The 20230-nt window shown below is 40.3% G+C and overlaps 1 protein-coding gene across 3 annotated transcripts in view; it reads left to right on the forward strand.

Annotated features, from left to right (window-relative positions):
• Window positions 1-20230, forward strand: part of ndrg3a (ndrg family member 3a) — a 50358-nt gene that overhangs the window by 12489 nt on the left and 17639 nt on the right. For all 3 annotated transcript variants that reach the window (XM_047346881.1, XM_047346880.1, XM_047346882.1), the window contains 2 exons: window positions 13210-13295; window positions 16311-16343. In XM_047346881.1, coding sequence (XP_047202837.1) covers window positions 13239-13295; window positions 16311-16343 — 90 coding nt within the window. In that variant the 5' untranslated portion in view covers window positions 13210-13238. The remainder of the gene's footprint in view (window positions 1-13209; window positions 13296-16310; window positions 16344-20230) is intronic.

Here is a 20230-nt window from a genome sequence, read left to right on the forward strand (position 1 = left end):
CTGTTTAGATGGATCAGCATTCCTGAGCGCGTCCGAGGCTTTCCCCAAATAGAGCTCAAGTTCTGAGTTATTAAAAGAGGGCCTCCCCTTTGGCAGGCAGACCAACACAGAGTCCGTTATGCTGTTCCAGTTTCTGTCTTTGCTAATGAACAGGCATTTCCTCGCAGACACGCATGCAAACATGACAGTGACAGATTACCCTATGTGGGATTTTCTTTTTATTAGATACATGAGGACAGTTACAGAGATCTACTAAGGGAATGTGTAATGCAGATTATTTTGTGTAGACGTCCTCTAAATCAATTGCATAGACACTGTAAACAGTGTAATTTGATCTAAACGATTTACATACAGCTGACCCTCTTGAGAGGTTACGCACTACATTACCTGTGCTTGCTATAGTAAGGACCTGGCTACTTGCTGCAGAAGATGACCAAATGAGATATAAAAAGAAACGGAAAGAAGTACAGAAGGACCTCATTGAGTAAGGTTTAATCATAACTAGGAAGACTATCAGAATACATCCCATTTTCTGGGTCGGAATACTCAACACATGCTCTGTCTGCTCTAAATCATGTTTTCTGCTTGGAATAAATACCTGCTAAAGTTTAGAAGTTGTAATTCAAAGGGAGCTTTTAAGCCATTTTATATTTGCAGGGTTTAAGCCCTGCTGGTTGCTGTAAGAAGCCATTTTCTGTCAAATCATAAATTCATTCTCTGTCTATCCTCCTTTTGCGGCTCAATTACTAAAATAATTGCAACGCCTCATAAGACATTATGACTTGTGTTCACTTGATTGAGTCACAGGCAGTGGATTAAACTGCTGAATGACTTTGGAAGCAAAGTTTTGTTATAGTTTGAATATTTTTCATTGTGGGGCAGAACAGAAAAAAACACGGTTCCTAAAAACCTAGGATGTGCATAACATCTTTAAATTAAGATTGAGTATATACATGAGTTTAGAATACCTGAATATAAAGGCTGTTGCACAAAACACCCTTAACTGCTACTTTACTTATTAAATTGATGAAAACCTTTTAATATATAGTGTACATTTGCACAAAACAAGGTGGCAACTAATTACAAGGTTCTAGCATTGAAAAACTGAAGAAATGTAACTAGTTTGAGGTGTGTCCTTGAATTATACATGTGAACACAATTTGTGCAACTGTTCCTGTTTGGATTTGTGGTATTTTCCAGCCGCTGTTCAGATGCAGCTCATTAAATGAAACCCCAGAGTGGCCATTGTGAGGGCTTTGGTTCAATGATGGGGGATCTTTCTAATCAGTCATCAGTTAAGTGGTTTCATGTCAGCGCTGTGCTTCATCGATCACCGAGTCTCAGCTGGCCTGTCAGCTGATCACTAATCAGAAGGAAGTGAAGATCCTGAGACGTCTAGCTTCCCAACACTATGTTTGGGATTGGTACCACACACATCTGAAGGCAAGCGCTACTATAGGATGAAGATCATTCCATCAAAATAAAGAATCGAAGCTCATCCAGTTTGTTTTTGAGATCATTAAAACACTCAGCTTTGTGATATTTAGAGATATATGGTCAGAGTTTCTCTTCAAGTATAAATATCTACATTCAACATACACCTACCTGGCTTCCCTGCTGTGATTGTTCTATGTCCTATGTTAGAAGCTAAGGCGACGTCACACTGTGTGAGATAGGACACAGTGTGGCATAAAACACAATCTTACAATTTTAAAGCACAGACAACGTGACTGCAGAGTACACATTTCAAACTTTTTAAACTAACATCAGCGATGAGCAGAGTTGTCGTTATTAAGTGTATGCTTAAATAACGCGTATATCTTAGGGAGCGTAGATCTTTACCTTAACTGTGATTTCTAAAAGGCTGCCAGGATTTCTAAATCTAGGCCGTTCTATGACAGATGGAGGTTTGAAGCTTTGTGGAGCAACTTTGTGGTGACAGATTCAGATTTCCTGTTAGCTGCTACAGATCCACTCCAGGTTTAAAAGTGTTTAAAAGCCTGAATTAACAGCCGACATGCCTTCATAGAGCATACAGTTTCCTGTTAAGGAGCTTCTTCCACCTTTTGTGCATCCTCACAATACATTTTTAAACACCTGATTGATACTGAAAATCACCAGCAGCTTTCACGCAGGATTGTTTTGTCACTGTGACATGGTAGCATATATGTATGGTGTGTGTACTGAGCAGAAAAAGCTTGGTTTTATTTTCTGAGTGCGTTTCATTCGCCAGGGCCATCCAACCAGAAAATCATACGACTCGTTGGTGTTTTCTTTAAGATCACTTTTAGCTATCATTATCTTGCTAGTTCATCAATTTCTACTGATGTTATGAAACATATCACTTAGGATTTTTTTGTAGTTAAGCATTTCTATGAATTATAGAGATAAATCTCATAAAATGTTGTTGTATATTATTTCTTTAAAACTGTCTTACACTGTTTGGGCCAGTTGACTAAAATATGTCAGATTATGACCCCTGATCAAATCAACATTACCATGAGCAACCTGATGCTAGTAGACCTTATTTATTAGAATCACATTTAATCATTTTAGGATTATGAGCAGATAATAGAAATTGTTTTAAAGCCTTGATTTGACCCCCTGGCAGGTACTTATAGATGCATGGTTAGTAAGAAGTGTCACACCGGCTACAAAGAGACCAAAACTAAGACTAGCTGGTTTCAGTTAATAGTAAGTTAGAACTGTATTGAAGTAGGTGAGATTTCAGCATTTTATAACGTTTTATTTCAACTACAATGAAAAATGAAATCATACACTATTGTTAAAGTACATAGATACAAAATAGTTTGTTTACAATTATGACATGAAAGTAAGAAGGGATAAAAGGTTAATGCATTGGTGCGTATTGGTTTTGTGGCAAACTGACCTGGAGCCAGAGATTACACCTTAAGTGGTGCATTTAAATGTCAGGTTTAATCTCAGCAAACTTGACTTGCACCCTGTCTCTGATCATTTAAGGTCAGGATGCCAGATCTCTGTCAAAGTTACATTTATGGAAAGCTAAAGCATTAGCATTAATGACTCACTTACTAAAGGGCGTTTCTGTATGTTGTTAGCTGCTAATAACACAGAGGACTGTAGGACAGCCTGAGGCACTGAACTAATGGCCTTTCTTTGACATATTTCCTAAATAAATCAACTAAAACTCACCTCACAAAAGGACAATCTTGGATTTATTTGTAGGCTGTCTTAAAGTGACAAAGACATTCACATTAAGAGAACATTTAAAGATCCAGGGGTTGACTTCTAAGCACAGGTTCTATTGGGTGTGTGGCTCTTACCCGTCAGCAGTGGCTCCTCAGTATTGATCCGGTTTGTGTTATACCCAATGTCCTGTTCAAGTACAACCTCTGAAACATTTTTTTTATTACTTCTGTATTGAGTTATGGCCGAGTACTCAGGGTGCTGTGAAGACTGCCTCAGAATGGCTTTAAAGGTAGGTTTAGGAAAAGGAAGCGACTATTTTAGTAATCCACTATGTAGTTTTTATTAGATCTTTTTAATTCAGGAAAGATCAATCAGTGAGCTTCATTTTCAAGAAGGTACATTTTTCTGTTTTGTTTCTAATCTGAATGAGTCTTCAGCCTGCGTATCGGTCTCTTTCTTCCCTTATGTGAACTGTTCAGGGCCCTGTTTCAAAGTATCCTGTCACATTGTTCTCACTTTTATTTCTAAACCTAAATGTGGCCGTTGTTCTTTAGGATCTCTGATCTTTTTTTTTTTGTCACATTATCTGTTGAAGAAAGGAAGATTGTCTCAGTTTGTATCAGGAGAATCATGGGAACTGTAAGGAGGAGGCTGGAGCCTCAGGAGAGCCAGCTGTCATTTAATTAAGCAGACGTGCTGTGTGGGGAACTGTGTGAGGGTGTGTGTTGCATTTGACATGCTCATTTGTCTGAGTGGGTCTGCTGGAAATATCAGCAGGGGACCTTTGGTCTTTAGATTATCCACCATGGAGAAGAACATAGCACATACCCCAGGTCAGGTTTGCTCCCAGGTTTTACCTTGTGTCTCAATGCAAGTATGATAATCAGTGAACCGTTACCTCACCCGTGTTTGTTATTGACCTAATGAGTGGAGGAGGTGGGGCACAAAACCCGCTCAAATGGATTTTTCCTGTTCTAATTCTCTTGCCAAGCGAGTCGTGTTGGAGCAATAATCTGGAACTGAGCCCCGTCATAGTCCATTAGCTTTATTCTACTGCCGACGGCCGCCTCTGCAGACAGAGAGCTGTAAACACTGGGTTATGAGAAGTCTTTGGGGGTCAATAAGGAAAATTTCCAGTGACATTGTCCTGGAGGTTTCCCAGGTGAACACTGCTTAAAATCGCAAGAAGACGTTGTTGCCTTGAAGAACTACAGAAGAGATAACAAAAGGGGTCTGAATGGTTAACAGGAAGAGGTCGTTGCAGGAATGTGTGCTGTGTTGTTTTTCCTTTGTGATGAGAAGCTGTGGGTGGATACTGAGTGAGGACTGGGGGTCCTGTTCAAAACAAACATGCTTGTTTTTCTAAAATTGAGCTGTTGTTGGACTAATTTTGCACACAGAGACAGAGCAGGCTACTTCTCCCTGTAAATGACGAAGCCCATTAAGATGGGTCAATAAATGCCTCCATGCCTCCCTAAACATGATGGGCATGAGATAGAAACAAAGCATGCAAAGGTAATATTTATGGTAAACTGAGGCCTGCTGTGTTTAGCACAGCCCTGTAATCATACAATAGGTTTCCATCTGACTGTGCAGACAGTGGGTTTATTTAGAATTAACTATGATTAATCAACACTTCAGATAAACATTATAAGAAGAATCAATGAGGCGTTGTATTCAAATACAGGATGAAATGTATTAATCAAACTATTGTCTATTCGTGTACTATTATTATTAATATTATTATTAAACAAAGGATTGTTAGGTGTTTTGGCGGGGGTCGTTGTTCAGGAGAAGCAGAAAGGAGACAAGCTGCTGTCTGGACTGGTGAAGCTCCAAAGTTTGCCCGAAGAAGTTAATATTTTGGGCTTTATGAGGACGTTTTTGTCACAGCTGTGGAAATAATGAGGACCAGGACCTTGAAGCTCAAAACTGTGAACTTTTGACAACGGTGAAGTTATTTTTAGGTTGGATATTGGATATTCATGCTCCATGGATTCAGCGGAGGCTTCCTCCCATGAGATCCGATAAAGGCAGTCTGATTATGGGCGGCTGCTCTGCTGCCTTATGTCTGATCAGCTCATTCAGGATGTTATTAAATACAGTGACCTGCCTGCGTATAGTTCAAAAGGCTGACATGTCCTTTTTCTTTTCATTCAGCCTGGTTTATGGTTTGTAAATAGTCAAATTATATTTCGGTTTGACCCGCTCCAGGAAATGTGGTCCTTAATATTTATCACTTTTGAGTTTTATTACATTTTCCATGCATTATCTCAGCAGAAACCTTCTGATTTCTTCTTCGGGCCGAGTGAATTCTCGTAGGGCCAAATCGAGCCAGTGGAAAAGGCGCATTTGAGAATGGATGGCTTCTCCCTTCAAAGCTGTTCTGTCTGCCCGGAGGTCACTCTGAGACAGGCAGGTGGTACTGGTCTCTTCTGGCACTGGGCCTTTAATGTCTAGAGGTTCCAGACTTCGGATACGACGGGAAGCCAGGTGATGCTCAGCACATGTCCGATGCGAGGAGGAAAAGTGAAACAAAATCACACAGGACCTTTTACACAAAAATAAATGAATGTAATGTTTTGAAAATGCAAACAAAAACATTTAATGTAATTAAATCTGACGTGTGTGTGTTACTGGCATCTCTGCCTTCCTAAATAGTTCTGGTTCGGTCTTATGCAACTCAGCACATGCGTCTGGGGCAGGGGATATCACACAGGGTTGATCAAACCTAATCAATTAGAGGCGGACTTTGGGTAACATCTTTAATAAGTCACGCTGGACAGCCGATTAAACAAATAAATTGACTTTTTTTTTTCTTAAAACAACGTTATGTACCCCTAGAGAGACCACCACTTAGTGCTTTTCCGTCTAACTGCTTATGACACAATCCACGACTGAGGCCATGTTCACATTACTGCTTTTAAAAACATGTAGTCATTCATTTGAGCAAGAGTATGTATTCACATTGGAGGTCTGATACCCTGAGCAATCAATATTTAAAGATGTGGCTAATTCTGGAATATTTTAAACCTTTTTCGATTTTCAAACTTAGTAAAAATTTCACCTTTAATGACTGCTGGAGATGGGCACCAGCTTCCCCGCGACCCACTATGGAATAAGCGGTAGAAAATGACTGACTGACTGACTGAAACGTTTTTCAGTCCTTATTCTTGGGGACCATAACGGATAATGGTACCAACAAGTAACAACCTGACAACTCTGAGTGCTATGCAGTTAGAAAAATGTTTTCATTGTGGATATTTGTAAGTTTCAAAGCTTGCTGCATTAACCTCTGTGAGATTTATGTACATTTATGCACATCTTAGGAGCAAGAAACTCCCAAAATGCAAAACTCCAAAGCAGTCTTCTAGTGAAGCTATGTTGCATGAAGGATATAAACTATTTCCTTCATGCAACAAGCTTCTGGAAATACATTAAATAAATCATAGGAATTCTAATTTATTATGTTGATGATCTGTCTGATGGGTCTATTCCAAACTGTTTTCTCAAGTGAATGCATCAGTCACCTGGCAGACTGAGTCTAACTGCAGCCTCTCACTCAACCACTCCCACCGTTCCCACTCTAATCCCCTTTCCATGGAATGGGCAGCAGTTTGCATTCAGGAGTTTAGCTTAACATCATTGTGGCTAAGTCAGGGTGCTCAGGCAGGCGACGGTCTCTGCTGTGAACCTGAAATCAGAGAGGTCACAGCCAAAGCGCATCCATAATGGCGTCAAGGAAACCTGCAGTCACTGTCGCCATGGCAACAAACAGGGATGGCGGCTAATTGAGGAGGCTAAAAATGGGTCAGTGGTACATACAGGGCTCCTGATGACCTGAAAGGGTGGAAATGAAAGAAGAGGAGGAAGAGATGTGCTCATCAGTCACTCTGGGCTGCCTGCTGATGTGGCAGATAGACGCTTACTGGTAGAGAATAGATTTGTCTCGAGTACGTGATCTGGATCATGACTCTTTAGTTTTAGCCTTTTCACCTTAAGGGACATCTCTCCTCAGCCAGCATCTACAGTACTTTACAAAAGTAGTGATTCCTATTAAATGTTTTCACATTTTGTCGCGTAAAACGGCCACACTTAAAAGCATTTTGTCAGATTTTATGTGATAGACCAATGTTACGTAGTGTATAATTTGAAAGTAGAAGGCAAATGATACAATTATTTTCAAAATTCAGAAAATGTTGGCCCATTCTTCTTTGCAAAACAGCTCAAACACAGAGACATTGGATTCAAAGTGTCTGTAAACATGCATTTTCAAGTCTTGCCCTAGATTATTAATTGGATTTAGGTCTGGATTTTGACTGGGCCATTCTAGTACATGAACGTCCTTTGATGTAAACCATTACGTTGTAGTTCCGGCTGTATGATTAGGGTCATGGTCCTGCTGGTCTGTTGCACCCTCCAATAAGCCGTCTTCCACAATTGTATCTGTGTCTAGCTTCCTTCTCTCCACTGATAAATAATTTCCCCCGACGTAATGCTGCCACTGCTATTTTTCACCATGGGGATGTTGTGTTGTGGTTCTGTGTTAGCAGTGTTCGTTTTTCATCACACATACTGTGTTTACTGTAGGCCAAAAATGTTGAATGCTTGGTGCCCTCTGACCACAGCACTTTCTTCCACATGTTTGCTCTGTCCCCAGCATGGTTTGTGGCAAACTGCAGATTTTTTATGCCTCTTGTTTCCATTGACCCACTGACGGCTGGAGTTATGGTTTGAAGCCCCGCCTCCAGCTGTCTGCTTTGTGTGTTGTGCCACTAGTAACCCATACTGTCTTATGGTTCAGTGTGAGTTTACCAAACATGATAAGTTTTAAGTTCCAACATGCACACTAAAATAAACGTCGTCCTCCAACGGTGATTTCAAACCACCGCCATGTTTTCGGGTTGCCGGCCATTGTGGTTCTTAATATTTTAGTAGTCACTCGCGTTTTATGATCTTTTCCCCTTCACTGCATTGTGAGGTAAAATCCATGGCTTGTCATTCTCTCTGCTACATCGGCGAACTCTTTCTCATGCCGCTGACAAACGGCTCACGGCCGATCAGTGAACAGCAGTCTGCTCACGTCAGATTTCGGTCCTGCTTCCAAGAAAGCCAGTACCGGGCTGGAAGAGCCAGTAGTGGAAATGGTGACGAAACGGGCTGAGAGGAGTGGAGCCGGCCAAAGTTGAGCTCATGGAAATAGGGGGGTTGTTTCATCGGTGCCCTCAGTCCCGCCACTCTTAGGTCGACACCCATGTAGACTAATTAGGTGCCTTCTAAATGCACTTGGTTGCATGATTTTATTTAGGCGTGTTGGTGTAAAGGTGTCACATATTTGTGTAAAGAAAATTTGTAAAAACATACGTTTACAATCCGCTCTACAGTTTCTTTGTGTTGGTCTATAAGATCTCAATCTAATTTATTGATATTTGTTGCCCTACCATTACAAAAGCACTAAAGTTTTTGCTTTTTAGGTGTTCCCAAATGTGCCTCTTTCAAACAACAGAACCATCTCCCTCTGTGCCATCATCCCAAGACATAAATGTGTTTAGCTTTTAGAGAGCAGACACTTTGCTCAGTACAGACAGTATAGAGAAGATGCTATATTAAACGTGTTGCCTATATATAAAACTGATAGATTTCAGCTTGTCTGCAAAAACAGCCTGTCTCTCACAGGTATCGCTGACTGTGAAAACTGACCTTTTTCTCCCCCAGAAGGTCTTCCTTGCACACAGGTCTTTGTCCCCCTGCAGCCTCCTCTCCCCTTGCTGCGTGGCTTGATATTTACAGCCGAGATGAGGCTCCCCTTGCAACAAAGCGCCATGCAGTGGAATGGACTTGATGAACAGGGGATGCAGTCTGAGAGCCCACGTGTAATCTCACCTTAAAACAGCTGAGTCAAATCAAGTCTGGTGTAAAAGAGAAGCATTTTGCATGAGTGAAACAATACCAGCTTTGAGGGTCTCGGTGTACGTGATCAGTTCTCCCTCCTTCATCCTGTTCCACATTTATGGTATGGTGTGAATGTGGGGCAAGCTGCACAGCTTGCAAATAGATTGCCCTGCTGTCATCAGGGACACGGGCTTGCCGCAATGTTCTGATCCAGTTCCACTGAGCTTTGCTGTCACATTTTATTGGGATCAGGATTGTCGTTTGTGAGGAGATAAACTGAACTGTTAAAATAAAAACATCGGCTTCTGCAGCATCGTTTCTATTGCTCGTCTCCTTGCCTCACATCTGTCCCATGGGTCTATCCCAGTTTAGAATAAACATCAGCAACCAGCTTTGTCTCTATGGCAACAGCTGTGCATGCTGAGCGGCAGAGCTGGCATGCAGTGGGAAGAAAACGGGTGCATTATGATGGCGTTTTAAGTTTGATTCGGTCATACTTTGATTTCAGCAGAGAGCAGAATATTTTTCAAGAAAAGAAGAATGAGGATTTGTAAAATGAGGGATTTGAGGGAACGGATTCTTGTGGAACCCCCTAAAAGACATTAGTAGGGTTGGGACAGAAAAAGCCATCCAATCAGTGTCTCATTTCAAGCATGACCTGACCTTTAACTCCCATTAACATCTCAATTACTGTTTTGCCTGCTACAATTAAAGCCGCCTTTGCCTCTATCCCACTTTCCGTGGCAGCCTGAGGAAGTATTGGATTGATCCGTCCAATAAGCTCAATCTGCCCAGGCATGCTGAATATTTGTTTTCTTTTTTCCCCCTTGCTCAGTTGTCTAAATATTATTCACTTCCACACTTGAGCCGGATTTGTTAGCTGGGATTTTTCCAGCCATGTTTTCACTTCTCCTTTTTCATCGCTGAAGACTTTCTGCACTGGATCTTTCCATGTTTCTCTGCTTTTTTTTCGGATTGTTTGATATAATGTAAAGCTTGTGCTGCCTCCCGGCCATCTGCTTCGCTGGTTGTTTTCATGTGAGGCGCAATCTGTTGACAGAGCACAGCGACCCCTGACCCCAATAATCCGTCAGTAGGCAGATGTGTGTTTGGACCTATGTCGTTTAGCCTGAGGTCAACGAAGACGTCATGGCGGCAGGAGCCCTGCTGGAAGTTGCCTCATCAGTAGCTGACCTTGAAAGTTATTTGACACCAGCAGCTCAAAGTCGTTCAGAGAGGATTGGCTCGGACTCAGGAAGTGATTCTCTTCTGTTCCTGCAGCTGGTTTGGTCTCTTCTGCCTGACTGCATTTCCCACATCTCGTGCACTTCAAAAAGGAATTTTGTGTTACTGTAAATGGTACCATTCAAACATTTTGAATTTTATTTAAGCATGTTATTTTTGAAATATAATGATCAATAATTATTAAATTTTAACAGCTTTATTTTTAGTTTATTTTGTCAGGACGTCCTACCTAAACATTTAGATTAGCATTTAAATGAAGATGTATCACAGTTAACTGTTATTGTCGTGTGCTGTCCATGGTCTCCAGCAGAGGGCAGTAAGATGGGTCTTTATGGGTTGTTATAAGTGCCATAAAGTTTCTGAGTTTAGTGACCATTCGAATGCTACCTTGTTAAATTGATTAAAAAATATATTCAATTTCAGCAACGCTTAGTTCCTTAATCACAAACTATTCTTTGTTTCTTTTTAACATGGCGGACAAACAATGATAAAAATGAGTTAGCATTTAATTAGTAGCATAAGTACATTTAAATTTACAAGTACATTTATATGTACTGTTTATTACACACGGGTAATACATACTGTTAGCAAATAAAACTGATAAACAATTTGAAAACATTTTATAGAGATACATTTTAAGCATGATTTTTGAGTAGAATGGCTAAAAGACACTAACAAATAGTTCAAATGTATTTATTCAACAAAATTTGCTAAATTAAAATTCTTATATATTTTTACCCAAGTTAATTAATTTCTTTAAATAAACAACCAAATGAGAGTATTCTAGTTTTTTGTTGACTTAAACAGGCAATACTTAGTAATAGTAAATTTATATCTTGTTAATCAAATGAAGGTACGAACCCTCTGCACACTCAGCAGTCCATTAAAAACAGTTTAAGTATTTAAATTTCTAATTAAAGAATCCATTCATCCACTCAACCAACCATCCACCCACCCACAGTCAATGGGTTTATCTCCAGCAGCCATTGAATCAATCAGTCAACCTTTATTTATAGAGCACTTTACAAACTGACAACCATGCTGTACAAGTCCATAAATTTAAAAGAAAACAAAGAAAAACAGAACAAAAAAAAAAACCCTGCTCAGGTCATCAGTCCATCACTGGGCAACATTCATACCTAAGTGCAATTTAGAAACACCAGTTAACCTAACAGTCATGTTTTTAAACTGTCCACTTCCTTTTAATATACATTTAATACCTTCAAGCTAACTTCAATCATAACGCATAATATGATAATGTTGCTGCAGTTATTAGTGTACACAAGGGTCCTGCTTGAATATCATTGCACCAAATCTGTCATCTGGTTTGTTTTCCATTCTAAAAAGAAACAACTAAGAGCTGCTTTGTGAACGAGCCATATTGACTGTTTAAATCCAGTTAAACAAGGTGGCATGTAAACCTTTCCCTGTCAACCTTAGTTAAGATGTGCTGTTCAATGCCAACAACAGGCTGAAGAGGCAGCATCTCAGCAAATGTGGGCGAGGGGGGGCATTTTGGTGTCACTGTTCTTGTTCCATAATCATGTGTGAGGACAAACTGCTCCCTGCAAGGAGAGAACAAATCAGGCAGACTTTGGAGCATCTTGTCGGACCTGGCCGGGTCCATCTTTGTTTGTTTGTGTATGTCTGCAGCAACACCTGTGTGGGCTGGAAGGATGCCCTTTGCTTCAAGATGTGCTCCTTGGCTCGGCTGTCATTATACAGCTGTGCCAAATTGCTTCCCGTTAACATGTGGGATGTAAAGATACAAAGGAATGAAGTTCCAGCAAACAGAGACATGAATGCTAATGAGTCATGTGGATTTTAAACACCTACCGTTGAATAATTTGTAAAGTAGCAGGAAAGTTTAAATAACTGCTTTGAAAGTCATTAAGGCATAAAGCTAATTACTCTTTTTTTGTTCATTTTAATGTTACACACTAGCTAATAATCTGTAATTCCTTTAACATTATGCATATTTTTAAAGCTACTAGTCAGCATTTCCTGTAAAATCAACCAAACTCACTTTAGAAATGATCACTTATTGAACATGTTATGTAATTGTTTTCTAATTATTTTGCTCTTTTTTTGTAAAATATTAATCAAGATGAAATGGACCCACCCAAAAACAAGCTTCAGTGACTATTTGGAATGTATCCGTTTGTATTTTTCATTTTGTTTTTGTGAGATTCATCTTTTTGAAGGACCGTATGGTGTGGTCGGTGCTGTCCGTAAAACACATTTTAATATCAAGACAAAACGCATCAATTTATTATTTCAATTATTAAGGGAAAAGATAGTGAAGGTTATCCCCCTTGTTAAATCATATTTTTAAACTGCCCTAGTCAAAGTCAGGAAATCCATTTAAGATGCTGACCTTTAAATAAGCAGTTGATTGTCGTATAACCCTCCATCGTAGGGTTATATGACAATCAACAGCCATCGGAGTCAAAATGGCTCACTGATCCTCTTGCAGCTCTAAGGCTACGAGCTGATCCCCCTCGATTCTTATGCTGGTTGTGATGTCATCCATTCAAATACAAACAAAACACACTTAGCAGTTTTTTTTTTCTTCAGTGCCCTATTTAAAAACGTCATATTTCTTGATATCCTTCAGTGGAAATCTATACTTTATTACAGCCAAGCTTCTAAAAAAAAAATACCCCACTTGCTGTGATCGTCAATAAGAAACGCCTCTTCATCTTATTTAGTTCCACTGCACACCGGATCTTGTGCAGAGTGTTTACGATGGAGCTTTAAAATCACATCCAGATGGTTATGTAATGCCTAACAGGTCTAAACAGTGTTGTTAGAACGATGCAGCACGCTTCCTAAGCGCAGCTCCGCTTGCCTGAATGTTTTATTTTCAAATTTTAGTTACATTTTCTTCATCTTTTTCAGTAAGCACAGAGGTTGACGGCAACAGGAAGATGGATGAGCTGCAGGACGTACAGCTGACTGAGATCAAGCCACTGCTGACCAGCAAGGTGAGTGGTGAGTCACAATGAGGCAGAAACAAGCTGCTAATGTCCCGGGCACGAGACGCGCTCCTGAGATAACACAAGATGTGGCTCCATGTGTTGTGGAGTCTCCCGGAGTGCTCCAAAGCAAAACTATATGCTAATAAACGGCACACTCTACAGCTGTGTTCTTTAAAGTGAATTATTCATATATGCTCAAATGTTGAGGGGGGAAATGTATAGAGCCAGCAAACCGAGAAGGGAATTACACGGAACGAGAAGAAAGGGACATAAACTATGAGATCAAAGGAAGAGCTGGAGGAAATTATTCTTATTTCATTCAAAGGTCGACAAACCAGCAGGAGAATGTCTGAAGGCAAGAAAAACTCCAAATAGCAGATCAAAGCTCTTCTCTGCTCTCTTTCTCCCTGAAGCATCATCTCAGCAGCTGATTATCTGACTAGGATTTAGTTTTGTTCTCCCAGAAAGCTGACAGCAGATCACTCCTCTCACCTCAGAGAGGAGGAGTGAGCTGTTATACATCCGATCTGAGGGGATCTCACTTCTACAGCTGGGTGTGAAGACAGAGGGGGAGAAAATTCCTCGTCATTCTTTGTGACAGGAGAAGAAATGCATTAGAAACATCATTGAATGGATAACATTGCCACTGACCTCTCACTCCACCTAGTGGTCAGTTCATCAACATTCATCAAAATCAGCTTAAGGGGAGGATCATAGTTTACCAGGAAAATAAGATTCAGCAACCAACTTTGATGAAGGAGAAATGATTGGACCTAAATGATCAGTGTGAACTGCAGGCATGGCCAATACGCTTCTCCTACATCCAAGGTGTATTGAATATCAACTGTGTGGGCTTCTACCTATAATTATTAGGATGTATCCCCGATGTACAGAACAAAACAATGGTCTCCATATTTGTTTTATTTTTAGAGCTGACCACATGATTGAGCTAGCTGTAGTTTGGATCCCAATTCAGATACACCCACATTTTTATTTAAACAGTGTTAACACTGCACCACACAGGGGGGCCTAAACACTATTGAAGGGGCAAGGAAACAAGCATCTTTTTTTCATATGCAACTGCTTACGACCCTGAAACTGTGAGCCATATGGTTTATATCAAAAACAGCTGCTGGTTCTACGGATTAGGGCTGTTTAAAATAATATGAATGCCTAGTAAGTAAGAATCATATATTTCAGTAATAATATGTCTAGATATAGCCAATACTTAAAACATCAGTTGTTTAAAGATACTCATTGGCGCCAAAATCGGATGTATTTTTATCTCCCCAAGTTGTCGCAGAGCTTCACACAGCAGGGGTGCAGAAACATCATCTCTGTGCCCATTCAATCCCTGCAGATGCTAATCTGAACAATCATGGCTGAGAACCAGAGCAGTGAGCTGGCACTGGAAGTTTAAAACTCTGCTAACCTGGCAAGGACATCCAGAGGAGGGGCTTCGCCGCCCTCTTCAGCCAACAAGGCAATGGCAAAAGTGTTGTTAAGATGTATTTTACCTATGAGGGAGATGAATGGGAAAAAAACCAAGGATGGTGATAAGGATAATGTATCAAGTGTGAAATGTTAGTATTGTGATAACCCTTATAGGGATGGACTCTAAATAGACAAAGAGATTTTATGTTGAGCTTTTTATTGGTGCTGACTTCCTGTCTGTTTTGTTGCAACACACAGAGAAATTTATGTTGTATAATACCAGTATCTAAGTATCAAGCTGTGTGAAATTCAGTAAGCAGCCATGGAAAAGAGTCCACTTTCTTCTTTATACGATATGTTTATGGGAAGATGACAGGAACTTCTTGGTTTTCAATATCTGTGTCTAAAACCATGAGCGCCCTACTGGTAATGCCTTGTGCGAATCCCAGTACAGTTTTCTCTGTCTGCTGCCCACTCTCACTTCTCTGCCTGGCAACTCTGGTTTCAGGAAACTGCAGGGTGGATGAAAACGTTACCAACAGGAACAACAGAATTAAACCACTCGACTGTAATCTGTTATGTTTACCAGAAACATTTTCTGTACTGTTGGGGAGAACATGTTATGTGCTTTTTCCTTTCCTTCAGTGCTTTGTAAAGCTTTATTTGTGTATAATAAATATCTGCAGTGTTACTGCAGATATTTTTTTACTGTTCTCTGCAAAGCCAAGGTCCGCACCTACTGGGACCGACTCTCTCCTTAATACACTCAACTCCTGAATCGTCCTTTCTGCTCTTTGCATCATCATTTCGATTTAAATTTGAGCTGCTGCTGTCCCAATTTTAACCATTTAGGTCAACAGAGTACAAAGACTGAATAAACAGAAGCTGAAAAGAATTTGTTCATTGGTGCTATATGCTTTGGTTCTATCTGCTGCAACACCAAATGATGTGTGTTCTAGCATTACTACCAATAGGTTAATCATGAACTTTAATATTTAACATGCTAACTGAGGCCTGTAGGGTCTGAGATGAAGTTCTTGGTTTTCTCAGGGTTTGACCTTGTGGGAAATTTGCTGTGGCGTCACATTCTGGAAAAACGGACAACTGTCTCTGATATTTTTCAATCTTCCCAGATTGATGGGCAGCAACAGTTTCTTCTCTGAGGTCATTGTGGTTGTCTTTCCAGCTTGGCATCCTGTTAACCTACACCTGAATGGTCCAGAGCAGCAGACTGCCAAAATTGCCGTTTTTATAGTGGCAATTAATCTTAATTAAATAAGTGTTTATCCCTGTAAAGTCCCAAGGAAGAAGCAAGGGTGTACTTAGTTTTTCACCCATAGCTTTGAACTTGCAATCATCTTTGTTTTGTTTTTTAATACAGTGTGTTTCGTGTGGTTAGGTTGAAATAGAACCTGAGGAAGGCCAGATGATTTTTATCATGCCCTGATTCATAAAGCCCTGCAGCTTATGCAGCTTCTGTGTGAATGTTACACAAACATAGTTAGAACTATAATCAGCTTACCTCACAGATGCCCCAAATATGAGAAATCTGCACAATTTAAGTTTCCTCTGTTCCTTTTCTTGCAGAACACACGGAACTTTCAAGATTTCGACTGCCAGGTGAGTGCTGCTCTCCTCTTCATCACATATGCCTTGGTCAGAGAGCATGCTGTAATGCTTTTAGAGGAGCCCCCGGCTTTATTCTGAGTTTGTTTGCTCTCCCTCTGTCTGAACATTGAGCCTCCTCAGCAGGATTCAGTGTCGGAGAAATATGGTTTGTTTGTCTTTTTATGGATAAATCAATTTTTGCTCCCCCTTTGCTTTTTCTCTAGTTTTCTGATCGCTACAGTAGTAGAGCGAGTGCACCTGTGGGTCTCCTTAGAGTAACACTTGATATCTAATAAATGCTGCACCAGCTAACATCAGATTATTTTATGCAAGCCATCTGTACAACACAAATAACTTTGGTTGTTGAGAATGCAAAATCATTTCCACTTTCTATAATTTACATTAAAATAAATTATTATACATGCATAATGCTTCATTTAAATGAGTGTAAACGGCACCAGATCTGCCTTTGCATCTAGGTTGAGCTTTATGAATTCGCTCATGAGTGTTGGAGGTGTCAGTAAAAGCTCGCTACTGCTGCTCAGTGATAATCATGGCTGTAAAGGGGTAACCCCCCCCCAACCTTTTTTCTTTTTTTGAAGCCACGCCTTATTCTATCATCCCTCCAGACCTAAACATAGCTGCTGCAGGAAGGATGACAGTACAAGTACTTTAGGTAGAACAGATGGTATACATTCTTCAGGACTCATTCCTTTGTGCTGTATTATAAATCCAGTCATGTTCACATAGCCCTGCAGTGAATCAACTGCCCATTTATTGTGTTAAACGTCTCTCCAATCATCGTTTTCATGTATTTATTCAGTTCAGGTTACGCAGTTGTAATGTGCAGAAAAATCTGTGCTAGAATTCCTCTCGCTGGCATAAAGGCAAGCTTAAATTTGACCTTAATTCCTTGGCAGCAGTCACAGAAAATTAATCATATATAATCCTTACTCAAATAACTCTTTAAATTCTATTGCATTTATATTTAAAAATCAGGACAGCAAAGCGATGACGTTTATTAGTTTGAAGGTAGCCATCTCTGGACTATGTGCTGAACTAAAACAGTAATGTGTGGGACCATTTCTAACAGTATATCTGCACACATACCAGCATGTTTTTGCAGCTTTTTGGTAGTTTGCGAGCCATGTGCAGGATAGTGCTACCAGCTGGATGGGATTTTTCAGTATAAATAAGTGAGTGTGTTAATTTAAATTAGGATGTTTAATTTTAAACATTATACTAAAGTAAGGAAAAGTCAGCATATATGCAACTCTGACATCCCAGCTGCTGGAAATGACTCCACCTGCTCCTAAAGCTCCCCCCACAGGTTGTCCATTGGCAGTGCAGCGTTTTGCACTCAAATGAGGTACATTGTGACTATAGTGGTTTAATATGCCCCCATAATGAATAGCATGTGACTGTGTGAAACACACAGAGGACGGAGGTTAGAGTCAAACCCACGTGATCCACAGTGATTTAAAATGTAAGTGTCAGCATAAAGAGTCGCCTCGTGGACTGAAATATGCTAAAACAGCTGACTGGGCCCTTTATATCTGCTCTAAAAATACATTTGCTACATTTCCCAGAGGTGTTTTCTAAAGGTCTTTTTTATGACCTGTATTTTTTTGTATTAACTCAGAAATGAATATTACATTTGACAGTTAATAGAGTTTGCATAGTTAACATCATTTTGCATCTTGCCCTTGAGCACCGTCACTTTCATCATTACTCAGATGGCTCCTCAACATGTTTAAATCTTTAGAAGTTCCCAGCAGAGGGCAGCATAAGCCTGTTTCATGTTTTATTGAGAATCTGCTCTCACATGATGACTTTCTGTTGTGCAGGTTTTATACAGTGCCCTGCAAAACCGCGTGTGTGTGTGTGTATATGTATATGTACATAAAAGCCAATGTTAGGTGTAATAGTTTAAGTGAAATCCCATTTTAAAGTTAGAAGCCAGTGCATTGATTTATGCAAGCCTGAGAAGCTTTGTGTGCATCTATAAAAGGTCAGACTGCAGAGGTATGCTAAGACTCTGATGACTCACTGTAGGACACTATAAGTGACATAAGGAAAGGTTGCTTTAATGTTTGACCACCTGCATGAAACACAGCTGCAGTTTGATATCTTTTCTCCAAGATGGTTAAAACTGCCACTGACAGACTATTTTATGTACAGGTCCTTCTCAAAATATTAGCATATTGTGATAAAGTTCATTATTTTCCATAATGTCATGATGAAAATTTAACATTCATATATTTTAGATTCATTGCACACTAACTGAAATATTTCAGGTCTTTTATTGTCTTAATACAGATGATTTTGACATACAGCTCATGAAAACCTAAAATTCCTATCTCACAAAATTAGCATATTTCATCCGACCAATAAAAGAAAAGTGTTTTTAATACAAAAAACGTCAACCTTCAAATAATCATGTACAGTTATGCACTCAATACTTGGTCGGGAATCCTTTTGCAGAAATGACTGCTTCAATGCGGCGTGGCATGGAGGCAATCAGCCTGTGGCACTGCTGAGGTCTTATGGAGGCCCAGGATGCTTCGATAGCGGCCTTTAGCTCATCCAAAGTGTTGGGTCTTGAGTCTCTCAACGTTCTCTTCACAATATCCCACAGATTCTCTATGGGGTTCAGGTCAGGAGAGTTGGCAGGCCAATTGAGCACAGTGATACCATGGTCAGTAAACCATTTACCAGTGGTTTTGGCACTGTGAGCAGGTGCCAGGTCGTGATGAAAAATGAAATCTTCATCTCCATAAAGCTTTTCAGCAGATGGAAGCATGAAGTGCTCCAAAATCTCCTGATAGCTAGCTGCATTGACCCTGCCCTTGATAAAACACAGTGGACCAACACCAGCAGCTGACACGGCACCCCAGACCATCACTGACTGTGGGTACTTGACACTGGACATCTGGCATTTTGGCATTTCCTTCTCCCCAGTCTTCCTCCAGACTCTGGCACCTTGATTTCCGAATGACATGCAGAATTTGCTTTCATCCGAAAAAAGTACTTTGGACCACTGAGCAACAGTCCAGTGCTGCTTCTCTGTAGCCCAGGTCAGGCGCTTCTGCCGCTGTTTCTGGTTCAAAAGTGGCTTGACCTGGGGAATGCGGCACCTGTAGCCCATTTCCTGCACACACCTGTGCACGGTGGCTCTGGATGTTTCTACTCCAGACTCAGTCCACTGCTTCCGCAGGTCCCCCAAGGTCTGGAATCGGCCCTTCTCCACAATCTTCCTCAGGGTCCGGTCACCTCTTCTCGTTGTGCAGCGTTTTCTGCCACACTTTTTCCTTCCCACAGACTTCCCACTGAGGTGCCTTGATACAGCATTCTGGGAACAACCTATTCATTCAGAAATTTCTTTCTGTGTCTTACCCTCTTGCTTGAGGGTGTCAATAGTGGCCTTCTGGACAGCAGTCAGGTCGGCAGTCTTACCCATGATTGGGGTTTTTAGTGATGAACCAGGCTGGGAGTTTTAAAGGCCTCAGGAATCTTTTGCAGGTGTTTAGAGTTAACTCGTTGATTCAGATGATTAGGTTCATAGCTCGTTTAGAGACCCTTTTAATGATATGCTAATTTTGTGAGATAGGAATTTTAGGTTTTCATGAGCTGTATGCCAAAATCATCCGTATTAAGACAATAAAAGACCTGAAATATTTCAGTTAGAGTGCAATGAATCTAAAATATATGAATGTTACATTTTCATCATGACATTATGGAAAATAATGAACTTTATCACAATATGCTAATTTTTTGAGAAGGACCTGTAGATGCTTTGTCTTTATGTAAACAGCCCCCTCTAGGGGACAGGACTGTGAGAATATGTAGAAATTGCAGTCATACAACCTAACATGCTGAGATGCAGACGGACCAATAAA

The sequence above is a fragment of the Girardinichthys multiradiatus genome, chromosome 20 (genome assembly GCF_021462225.1).
Source record: "Girardinichthys multiradiatus isolate DD_20200921_A chromosome 20, DD_fGirMul_XY1, whole genome shotgun sequence".
NCBI lineage: Eukaryota > Metazoa > Chordata > Actinopteri > Cyprinodontiformes > Goodeidae > Girardinichthys > Girardinichthys multiradiatus.